The 12,437-nt window shown below is 42.3% G+C and overlaps 1 protein-coding gene across 2 annotated transcripts in view; it reads right to left on the reverse strand.

Annotated features, from left to right (window-relative positions):
* PLCXD2 (phosphatidylinositol specific phospholipase C X domain containing 2) overlaps nucleotides 1-12,437 on the reverse strand; it is a 52,461-nt gene that overhangs the window by 19,852 nt on the left and 20,172 nt on the right. For both annotated transcript variants that reach the window (XM_046003268.1, XM_046003269.1), the window contains exon 2: nucleotides 970-1,430. In XM_046003268.1, the coding sequence (XP_045859224.1) occupies nucleotides 970-1,430 (461 nt within the window). The remainder of the gene's footprint in view (nucleotides 1-969; nucleotides 1,431-12,437) is intronic.

Genomic DNA, 12,437 nt, shown 5'->3' on the forward strand with positions numbered 1-12,437 from the left:
TTTTTTTTTTTTTTTAAGGATCTTTGTTTTATTTACTAATTTATCCCAAGTGCCTGGACTGGTGCTCAGCACACACCTGGTGTTCCATGAATATTTGCAAGTGAATAATCTTTAATTGATTTTTAATTGAAAGGTCTTCCCCAAGTTCAAAAATAGCTGCCTCTTTAAGATGCTTTGGTTAATGCACCTATGAGTAAGCAAACAACTATGAAAGAAAGGGACTTGCTTGCTTTCTTTTGTTAAAGAGCATCCAAATTGGAGGCTGACCTTTCTCAAAGCTCCCCTCTTCCCAAGCCTCTCATCCTTTGGGATCCCGGCAGCATGTATCTGAGGCCAACGTTCCTTTTCCTGAGTATGTCATTCAAGGCCTCAGTTTGGGGTTTCTTCCAAGCTTAAGGGACCTGGGACAGCTCTCAGGCCTGGATCCCTTTGTTGGGCCCTTCCTTCAGTCTCCCAAGCCAGGTCCCCAAATCTGTTAAAATAGGCTTTTCAAATATTAACAGCTCTGAGATGAATCACTTCCATGCTTATGACAGCTAGCTTTTGTCAGCTAATGTAGGGATTATCTGACAGTGAGTTAAAAGCAGGATGGACTCCCCATCCTCAGGGGAACTAGGAGCCTGAAAAAGGATTCCAGGGGAAATGGGGGGGGGGAAGGGCAATCACCGGGGGGTCCAATTTCACAAAGTTGCCCTGAGCTGGTTCTGGCCAGGCCATTCTAACTGATATACTTCCAACAGGCTGCCCAATCAATCATAACTATCTGGCAGGTGTTAATCCCAGCTCACCGGTGCCCAGGAACTAGTGGGCATATCTGAGTCTGAAGCTATGGGAGAGCCCAGGACCCAGGGAGTATCTGTTTTGCCTTCTAGCCTAAGAGCCCTGAGATGAGCTGCCTTCTCAGGCTGAGACAGAAAAGGCAGAAAGAGCTACATTGTTGCCCTTGCAAGCAGGTTTGTCTCCTCTCACCTGGCACTTCTTCTCCCACAGGGCTCGCAGTGTCATGCTCTCCACACTGCAGGCGGAGCACAGCTTGTTTCCAAAGGCCTCCTGGATTCGGAGAACCAGGCGCTTGTGGTGGGCCTCATCCATGGCGTAGAAGTGGTTGAAATCCAGGAAGACGATCTCCTGGGGGTGCTGGGTAAGAAATGAGTCGATCTCCATCAGCCCGTCCCAGACCTTGATGCCAAAAAGTCCGTGAATGAAGTAGATCTCCTGGTCGGCATCCCCGGGTTTGGAAGACACGCGCAGGTCGAAGTAGCGGATCCCGGCTTCCAGCTGCTCTCGGAAGGTCAGGTTCTGTGTCACGGACCACTTCTTCATGAGCTTCTTCACCAAGGAGATCCTGGCCAGGCGTTTGATGGCTGCGGTTTGGTCAGGCCCCACCGGGGACTTCTCATCGACCCAGTAGCTGAACGAGTCATGGGAGCCTGCGTGGAGAGCAACAAAGGTGGGGAACCAGGTGAGACCAGAGCTGGGAAAAATGGACCCGCCATCAGGAAGTGGCAAAAAACTAGCAAACACACACAAAAATGTCAGCAAATACTTGCATAAATTTTCAAGCTTGCTAGACTAGAAAGCAGCATAGATTAAAGTAAGGTAGTCTTATTAGCAGCTTGGTAGGCCTGAACTACCAGCTCTAATTCTCACAGACGACTTAGTGTGAGGTGAATTACTAAATGCCCTTTTGGAAAGCTCCTTAGAAACGGGTTTGGAAAGAGGAGCTTTAAAATATTCATACCACTTGATCTAGTAATTTCATTTCAGGAAGGCTCTTCTGGGGAAATAAATGAATGGTGGGAAAACAAAGATGTTTGCTACAGAATATTCATAGTAAGACAAACTGGAGGTTGCCTAAGTGTCTCTTACGGAAGAAGGCTCCAGGCTGGCACATCCGCTTTATTCGTGCCGTCCGTGAAACAAAGAGGAGAACCCTGCATCTGGCTCAGTAATTCTGGGACAGGCATTTACGTTCTAGGAAAGGCAGATTTTTAGATATCAACTGCTATTACGTATACTATTTTTTATGCTATTGTACATACACTATTTTACTATCGTGAAAACCTGAGTCAGTAGGAATGACTTCTTGACAAATCAGGTCATCATTTTTAAGAGCTCAACACAGCTTACTTAGATGGCCTTCTTTTTGGACACGTATCTTAATAAGCCAAATCTGCCCTTAAATGGTTAAATATGGATTCTTTTCCTCTGCCTGAAAGAAAAGAGGGTAGTTATCCTCCCGGGCACTGAGGTGATCTTATTGTTATAAAGTTTAGGAGATCATGAAAGACACAGTTCTAACTATGATGAGAAAACCCTTCAGTAGTAGTAACTCAAGGTGAAAATGATCTTTAACAAATATCATTCATTGGTCATTGGTTTCTGTGTAGCAACAGTCCTTATTACCTGCTTAGCTCTATGACTGGCTCTGACACCAGGGATTCTGCTTAAATCGAGGTGGAAACTGTCCTCCTTCTGACCCAACCAGCTCCGTTCTTAAAGACTTTTAGAATCAAATTTTTAATTCCTACTAGCTGGCTGTTATCAATTATTCTTTTGACTTAATTTTAAATACATATTACTTCCGTGTTCTTTAAAATAAATCAATCTTCTCAGAAATAGAGCAAAAGAAGAAAAATAGGAGGCGACCAGCCATGTTTTATTTGTATATAGCCTCTAGAAAAGGGAGGCTACTCAGTAACTATTAAGAAAAAGCATGTTTATTAATCCTTAGGCAAAGTCAATTTTGCAAGCGAGAAAATTACTAGCAGATTTCAGGTTAAAAAAAACAATTGCCATTACTAATAGAAATGTGGAGCAAATCCCCCCGGATTTTCCGTATTGGTTGTCTCTGTTAATGAGACTCACAGGATACTTGCCTAATGCTCTGCTTCCTTTGGCCTGTACAGAAATGGGAAATCTTTTTACCTCCTCATTGAGAGATTTATTATGAATACATTACACGTTGATGGTGAACAGCCAGTTCTCCTTTCTTTTTAAATTATACTAGCAGCCCAGCTGTTCAGGATGGAGTGTGTGATACAGTGCGAGGCCCACACTGAACTTAATTCTTCCCTGGGTCTCAGGGAATAGTCATTACCCAGGCACAGAGAAGAGACAAATTCCCTCTGGTATTCTCTTGCTGGTGCCAAGCCCAGTCTCATCTCCGGAGGGAGATGTGCTAACAACCTCCAACGCTCTTCTCTGTGCCCCAGGGTTGTGCAGCAATGTGACAGTGATGGGGCCCCAGAGACCACTTCTGGATACACGGGACATGCGTGGTGCCCAGCCATCCCTCAGAGGAGGGATAGCTGTGTATATTCCCAAGGAACACTCAGTTTCTGTCTCTTTGTTCCCCTCTCCGTTTCCTCCTCTCCTTTCTGACATCTGATGTTCAGTGCCACCCCCGGACAGGAGAGGACAGGACGATGGAGCCGATTGTTTGCAGCATGTTTTATGGCATTGTCCTACCCAGGCCTACCGACAGCAGTCAAAGCTGCTGTCACTCATTAACCACCATCAGTATTTTTGCTTTTCTACTTTTTTTCCCCCTCTGGGAAGCTTTTGCCTCATACAGAGTGAGTGAAGTCACATTCAGGCCTGAGTGCATTTAACTATCTCTTTTTCAATACATGGAATAAAAATGCCCTCCCCTCTCCTGCACATAGAATAATTACAAACTATGCAATCTGCTAATAGTACATATACAAAGAAAATCCTAATACTGTACAGTCCAAATTCATTAGCAAAATTTCTTCTTCTCCCTAGACTTGATGGAAGTTATTTTACTTTATAGGACTGTTGATAGAACTACATCTCCCCCTCTGGCCTGGAATGCATGCATTAAACTCAGGCACTCCACCAGAAGAGGAGGAAGAGCCTCTGTTAATGACCCCTCGCCTCATTTCTAAGAGAACTGCTGCATGGGAGTTAGGGAAGGCAGCTCCAGGAGCTGCTCCTGCCGGTCAGTTTTATGAAAAGATTCGAAGAAATTTAGGAGCTCCTCCTGCTGTAAGTTCTGCCATGGAAAGTATTTTTGCTGCTTCCTTATTTTTGCTTTACCACCTGGCACTACCTTCTTCACTCACCCCTTCATGCATCTTCACTCACCCCTAGCTTTTTTCTGGAACCTTCCAGCCCCTTATGTTCTGTGATGCAGACTTCTAGACATTCCTATCTGTTAACCACTCTTGTTCTTTTCCCTTTGCTGGCTTCTCTTCTTCCTTGTCCCCAAACTTAAATATTTCCCAAGGATCTGTTTTCTTTTCCCCCTTCCAGGGGTTTCATCCGCTTCCTAGGGTTATGATAGCACCTTTGTGTGGATGACACCAAAAGCTTCATTTCAAGCTCAAACTCTTCTAAGTTCCAAATTTGTTTCCAGTTTCCTGCTGAGGTCTCCCACCTTGATGGCCCGCTGACACAACAGATTACAGATTTCGGAGTCCACCTGCTCATGCTGTCCCTCTTACCCCACAAAGTGACTCTTCTGAATATCTGCCCACAGTTCAGTCACCTGAACTTGACACCTTGGATTCTATTTAGATTCTGCCCCACTCTCACCCCCACTCTTCATCTACCCAGTTAGCAAAACTTTACATTTCACTTGTGCAACATATATCAAACCCATCTCTTCTTTAACCTTCAACTGACACCCCCCCTTGTTCATACACTCATTATCTGTCACATAATCAGGACCGAAAGGACCCTAATATAATCCCTTCCATTCCAGCCTCTCTCCAACCTGTTCATGTTTGAAAGTTAATCATCTCAAGATACAGTGCTGATTATGTCATTCTCTTCATACTTCCTCCCTCCCAAATCAGGTTCCAACTCTGAGCACTATTGTTCAGGAGTCTTCAATATGGCCCCAGTGTGTCATTTTTAGACTCATCTCTCACCAGGTCTCCACACAAAGCCCGACATCTGCTGATGTACAGTATACCCTGATGGGCAGACCTCCTCCTGGACTTAACTTTCCATAAAATATTCTCTCACTCGAACCCAGTCTACAAATTCTCCCCCAGCATTTATAACCCGTATTGGGCAAGTTGCTTACCCCACTGTCTGTTTCCTCATCTGTGAAATGGGACTAATAGTGCCTCTTGTCACAAAGGTCATGTGCAAGGTGCTTAGAACAGCGCTGACATGTAGGAAGTGCTGAATGACTATTACTGTTATTATTAACCATTCTCTGTGAATTAGGAACTGGAGAGAGGAGGCATCATTAATTGGAACTCCTGATCTTAGGTATCTAGGATCTGGAAGGTTTTTCTTTTCTGCACTTCAAGTACTGTCCCTCTTCATCTATTGGTTGACAGGGAGAAGGTAGCTTAGCCTCGACTTTGTTGACAGCAGCTGCCACTCAGCTTTCTTGGTCACAGCCGAAGCTTTGTCATCACCCCTTCTAAAATCTTAAAACTCGATATCCTACTTTCTGATCACAACTTACTTTTCTTCTGCCTCATTGTGACTTGACCTCTATTTCCCCCCAACCTGAGAGCCCAGGGTTGGCTCTACTTCTCCTTCAGCCGTAAGCAAGGGTGTTATGTGCACGCTCCTCTGCGGAATTATTCACTATAACTACTTGCAGGCTGTTAGGATCACGGTGGAGGCACACTTTCTGTCTATACACGCACATCATGTGCACAGCCCAAAATGGACATGGAAATATTAACATGTATTTTTCTAACATACTTTTTGAATATCCACAAATGTTTTTCTTTTCTCCAATATTTCTCATTTATAGAGTGGACTCAATAAGGTTTTAGGAACTAGTAGACATCAAATGTTAGATGACTGTTTTTCGGACTCTGGGTAGGGAATTCTGTTGTCATCTCAGGGACAATCCATACAGAGCAGCAAGTTTGGCCACACAACTCCTCTTTCATCTTCTACACTCAGTGGATTGCTAGCATCCCTAATTTTAGCCCTACAAGGGTGAAGGCTTTTCCTCCAACTTTTGGAAACTTATTTTTCTGCTATCCTTTCATTTTCACAATTACTACTCTTTCTCTTCCTCTTCCTTACACAGTCAACAGGCATTGCAAATGTTTCCTTTTCCCCTTTTTAGGTGTACAAACCATGGATAATATGTGAAAAAGCACTTTGTATTCTGAAGCAGTATTCTCAACCTTGAGTGCACATCCAAATCCTCTAGGGGAGTTTTTTAGTTTTTAGTTTTTTTTTAAGATTTTATTTATTTATTCATGAGAGACACACAGAGAGAGAAAGAGAGTTGGGGGTGCAGAGGGAGAAGCAGGCTCCCCGCTGAGCAGGGAGACCGATGCAAGATTCGATCCCGGGATCATGACCTGAGCTGAAGGCAGATGCTTACCCATCTGAGCCACCCAGGTGCCCTCAGGGAGCTTTTAAAAACACCAGTGCCCATGACCCCACCCAGACCCACAGAGTCAGAATCTCTCTAGGGTGGGAGCTGAAACTGGAAGACTTGAAAAGCTCCCAGGAGATTCTACTGGGCACCCAGCCTTGACACCTGCTGCCATACATAGAAGAACATCCTTTCCCAACAAGCTCTCTGACTTCTGGGATCTCCTACTCTGATGGGTCTTCTAGTACTTTCAGATCTTCAAATAATAATCTGGTGGACTGCATTTCCCATATCTTCACCCTTCCTTTCATTCCAGGAATTCATGCTTCCTGCCTTTTGACCAACAGAATAACCACTGCTTGTTTGTGAAGAGGAAAATATCGGGAGGACTTACTTTCTTTATCATGCTTTCTAGTACGTGATTAAATGAGGTTATTTAGAGTTAATAAGGGCCCTTGAAATATGGGCTGGGTTACAGAGTTCAGAATGAAGTCATTGTGGCAGCAAAACCACAGGAAAGAGATTTGAATGGGAAGAAGTCAGTAAGCTGTGTGCTCAATGATTTTTTTCCTGCATACCATTAGATTCCAAGATTACTGAAGAGGCCAGGACAGGAAAATGAGCTGGCCTTCTGACGACCAGGGACAACCAGTTTGCTCTTTAACTGGAACACCAGTTGCTACTTGAATCTTCCTGAGGTTTGTTACGGGGGAACTAGGAGATCTCAAGTGAGCACACAGCAGTTTTTAGTCACAACATTTTCATTACCCATTTCTTGCAATTTAGGGAAGTAGCCATTTTTTTTTCTGAACTCACTTAATTAAAAAGAATTTAAAGCAAGCTTCTTGGGAACATGGTCTCTAAGTAAAACAGGAAATCAAACCACACACCCTGTGATGAACATTTCATTAAAACATAGTGGCATTTCAGATTACATGGTGACACACTTACAGCCACGGAGGGAAGACAGAGACAAGAGTTAAGTGAATAATAGGAGAAAGAGAAATTCTTATCACATCTCTGGGTGGCACTGGGCAAGTGGGGATAGTGACCCCATGTCAAAGAACTTCTGACCTCACATAATTAAGAAAATCTCTTTTCTCCACCCCCTACCCCCTCCCTAGATCTACCCTGCCTTTGGTGAGCCCTTTAACTTTGAAGCCCATCACCCCCATCCAAGCTTATTCACTGAAACCCACACCCCCACCCCATGTTCACTCACACAGCATTAATGTCCCCTGTGCCCCTAGGTTATGCATTCTCAGTAGGGTGGCACCGCCCCAGGGGGACAGAAATCTGTTCTTGAGGGATGAAAAAATTCCTTCTCTTTTTATGTATAAAGCACAGATATATATACGCAGTACTTAAACAGATATACAGTATTTCTGTGGCATTAATACATCATTGTGTGTGGAAGGAGAGAAAGTAGTAAACAGGACAGAACTGGCTAAAAAGACTCTGTAGTGATAAAAAAACAAAATGCTGAGAAATATCACCTTAGACTGAACTCTCCAGTAACCAAATGGACATCTGACTCATCTGGGCTGGACCTCTGACCCTAAACCTTTTATTTATTTATTTTTTCATTTGTTTCAAGTTTTTATTTAAATTTTAGTTAACATATAGTATAATGTTAATTTCAGGTATAAAATATAGTGATTCAACATTTCCATATGACACCCAGTGCTCATCACAAGGCCCTCCTTAATCTCCATCACCCATTTAACCCACCCCCCCAACCTGCCTGCCCCTTTTTTGATCCATAATCAGCATGTCTCTCAATGCCTCCAGCAACTGCTTCTCATTGGACACCTGTCCATAAGTTGCCCCAATACTGGAATGTTCTCCTTCCTGCTGCCAGAACACCAATGAGTTGGGAACCGATTCAATTCCCTCTTTTCCAGTTATCTTTTAAGGATTTTATTTATTCATTTATTTGAGAGGGGGAGAGAGAAAGTGAGCGTAAGAGTGCAAGAGCAGAGGGAAGGAGAAGCAGACTCTCCAGCTGAGCAGGGAGCCTGACAAGAGTCTCGATCCCAGGACCTGGAGATCATAACCTGAGCCAAAGGCAGATGTTTAACAGACTGAGCCACCCAGGCGCCCCTCCAGTTATCTTTTTTTTTTTTTTCCCTTTTTATTAATTTTTTCAGCGTAACAGTATTCATTCTTTTTGCACAACACCCAGTGCTCCATGCAAAACGTGCCCCCCCACAGTTATCTTTTAAATATTCCCACTAGGCATCTCCAGGTCCAACAAGTCATTTCTCTGCCTCCTAAGCTGCAAAGGACCCAGACTTGACCTTTCTTTCTTTTCTTTCTTTTTTTTTTAAAGATTTTATTTATTTATTTGACAGAGAGAGAGAAAGATCACAAGTAGGCATAGAGCCAGGCAGAGAGATGGAGGGAAAGCAGGCTCCCTGCTGAGCAGAGAGCCAGACGTGGAGCTCGACCATGACATGAGCCGAAGGCAGAGGCTTTAACCCACTGAGCCACCAAGGCGCCCCAAGACTTGACGTTTCTAAGATGCCAATGTAGCAAGAAGAATGTTGAGTCCTGACCTAACTTAATGAATTAGCAGAGTGCTGAATGAGCTAACGGAGAGTTCCCACAGTGGGTGCGAGCATGGCGTCTGGTGCCAGGCTGCTTATGTTCATAATCCGGGCACTACTGTTCACTAGCTATGTAACTGAAATGCTATGCCTCAGTTTCCTCATTTGTAAAATGGGGATAACAACCGTACTAACATCAATTGTTTGTGGTTAAGGTGAAATGAATAACTCTGGTAAGCACTTGGAAGAATCCCTGGCCCACAGCATGAGTTCAAACACATCATCACTATTGTTATTTCACTCTTAAGGAATCTGTGTCATCTTCCACTTGGATGATGATATCTGGTTTTTAAACAATGTTGTCAAACCTCATTAAAGATTTATATTCAGCGATCTGCTGTGGCAGTTAAATGGGAAAAATGAAATTAGCAGTTTGACTGGTTTATTTTAGGTTACCAACATCAAAGCCAACATCAAAAAGAGCAAGTTCAGATTATAGGATTTACAGTTTAAGTGTAAACTGACACTAAACATAATAAATTATCACCAGTCAGTAACTGAGGAATGTCAATAACTCAGGAATAAATAAACATACTGACTACACAATTTCAAAGTAGGAGAGAGAAAGTTCCATGGATATTCTTGAACTTTCTGTTTTTAACATCATAGAATTACATATCCTCAAGAGAGTTTTAGACAAAAACAGTTATAGAAAAACAAATCCAACCTCTTTCTAAAAACATATTAGCACATTTTGGGAGCGCAAAAGCCTATAATCCATTATTTGAAATGGAAAAAAACAGCAATGTTTTTTCCTGTTAAGTGTTCACAAATATCACTAAAACACTCAAACGCCAAGAAATCATCCAAGAAAAGGATCTTTCCATAAGATAAAGTATTTTAAACACCAAATACCAGAATCAACAACACCTTCAGACGTTCTTCTGCATCTTCTTACACATTTGAAAATATTAGTGCATAGCTCCTAAGGACATGAGTACAGCCAAGTTGATGTTAGTTTTACATGCTTTATCACTTTCTATTTTTCTTTGCATGGGTTTTTCAGGTCTCTTGGGTTCACCTATGTTATTCACGGGCTTTTCACTGTTTGAGAAGACATTTTCATTCACTAACATGGGAATTTGAGAGCCCTTGAGCTAAGGATACAAAATATTCTCTATCTTCTCACCGGGATATACCTGCAACTTAAAGGTGTTTACTAGCCCACATGGCTGAATTCACTACGATGAGATATTTGACTAGTGAATTTCAGGTAAAACAAATTTATAAGTTGTTATAGCAAATGTTTATATAGCGAGCCTTCATAGTAGAGTTATTTTAGGGGTGTTTGAGATTCTAATGTCTCTGTTACCAAAGCATTTTGTGCTGTGTTGACACTAAAACTGGCCCATCTGAGATGAAATTCAGAGAACATTCTTTTTTCAGGGAGGAAAAACTGCCATGCTTCATTTACTTGGAAAAGCGTGTTTAAAAGAATTGAAAAAAAAAGCCACCATTTTATAGGAAGTATGTTTACTAATATCAACAGAGAGCTTCAAATAGATATAATAATTATTCTGCAAAATTTAAAGACAACTATTATTTTGAATTCATTTTGTAAGGAGCCATCTAAACTCCATGTAAACTCAAGATTTTTATTAGGACTTAATCATATTATTTCCATCAACCCCTAAGATAGTCTGGTCCACTCCAAGCTTGCTCTTAAAACACGTACTGAACGTGTGTGCATTGGCTATTAGGAATCATCAGAGTGTTCAACTCTGGGTCACGTGATTTGTAACTGACATATTCTTTCCCTGATTATTAGCCTACACCCTGTCACATGAGGCCAGATTATTCAGGCAGCTTGCAAGAAAACAGATGCAGCTGTCTTGCCAGTTACCCACTGGAGCTGATGTGGCATAAAATGGCCTTGAATGTCACATTTATTTTTCCAAATTCATGTAAAATACAGACACTTAAAAAATGTTCTGGGTGGGGCACCTGGGTGGCTCAGTTGGTTAAGCAGCTGCCTTCGGCTGGGTCATGATCCCAGCGTCCTGGGATCGAGTCCCACATGGGGCTCCTTGCTCGGCAGGGAGCCTGCTCCTCCCTCTGCCTCTGCCTGCCAGTGCTCACTCTCTCTCTCTCTCTCTCTCTCTTTCTTTCTCTCTCTGACAAATAAATAAATAAATAAAATCTTTAAAAAAAAAATGTTCTGGGCAAGTTAAGAAGATCTTAGCTGCAATGAAGATACTTCCCCATCTAAAAACAACAACAAAAAGATAGTAAAGGTACCCAAACACAAAAGACCACAACCTTGCTTATACTCTATCTTAATAGAGCTAGGTCACTCATATGTCTGGAAGGTTTCTGGGCAGGCATATAGGCTAAGCTAGATCCAAAAATGGTCAGTGCAAACAGTAGAAGAGAAGCAGTATCATACTTTATAAAGAGAAAAGGTCTTAAGAGTTTAAGCCAAAGAAAGAGACTAATTTTCTTGCATCTCCTAAGGAGGAAAAGAAGAGAGAACAGATCCCAAATGGAACTGGGATTAGCAGCCCAGCTGAATCATGCTTCCTCATGATAACTGTCCGTCCATCTTTGGGTTTCAGAGACAACAGCCTGGTGACTTCTTAAGCCATTTTAAAGGGTTGAATTTTTCTGAGAAAATAAGAGGATTTTATGCCTTGATTTACCTGGAGCTCAGACAACTCTGCCTTCATAGAATTTCTCTTAAAAAATATCTTCAGACAATATTTCTTAGAAAATGAGCTAAAAATGAGGTTTAGAGCCTCAAACACATTATCTCACTAAAAGTGTTTATATTTTAGTGGACCTGTGATTTTTAAGAAATTCAGAACATTTTCAAATGTACTAAATCAAAGGAACTCAAAAGCATTCCCACACAAGATCATTTGATAAAAGACTCTGGGTATTTTTCTAAGGTTTGGGGAGATGACTGCTTAATTTTAGAAATGACTAAAAGCCTGCATCTCGGTATTCCTATGGAACTTATCAGCAAGGCCAAGTTTAGGAAGAAGAGGTCTTTAGGAACTACTCACTCCCTTAGTACCAGTGTCCGCTCTCAGACTCAGAATGACAAAGAATATGAGGGATACCTCTGGCCCATCAGAAATCATTGGCTCAAGTGGACTCCAGATCCCCTACTGTTCAGTTCTTACTTCCGTGAAGGCCACTTCCTCCTCCTTTCTGGCATCTTCCTGACTCACGACAGCCAGCTCTGCCAGGCCTGTGGGCCTCCAGGGATAGCCATGTGGAAGGGCGCACTGGCAGAGCAGGAGCTGAAGGGACCCGTCCACAAGGGACAGTGGATAAACTCCATATTTGGTGCCAGCTGACACAGGTTTTCACCAGTAATTTCTTACAATATAGGCAAGATGTTAAAAAAAAAAAAAAAAAAAGCTCTTTTTAATGCATACAGAACCTCTTTATCTTGACTATGAACATGTGATAAGAAAAAAAGTCCTTTTTAATACATGCTCTCTCTAAGCAGAGTGAATCCTGGTAACTGTGGTATCTTTTGTTTGCTAAGCACA

The sequence above is a fragment of the Meles meles genome, chromosome 4, assembly GCF_922984935.1.
Source record: "Meles meles chromosome 4, mMelMel3.1 paternal haplotype, whole genome shotgun sequence".
NCBI lineage: Eukaryota > Metazoa > Chordata > Mammalia > Carnivora > Mustelidae > Meles > Meles meles.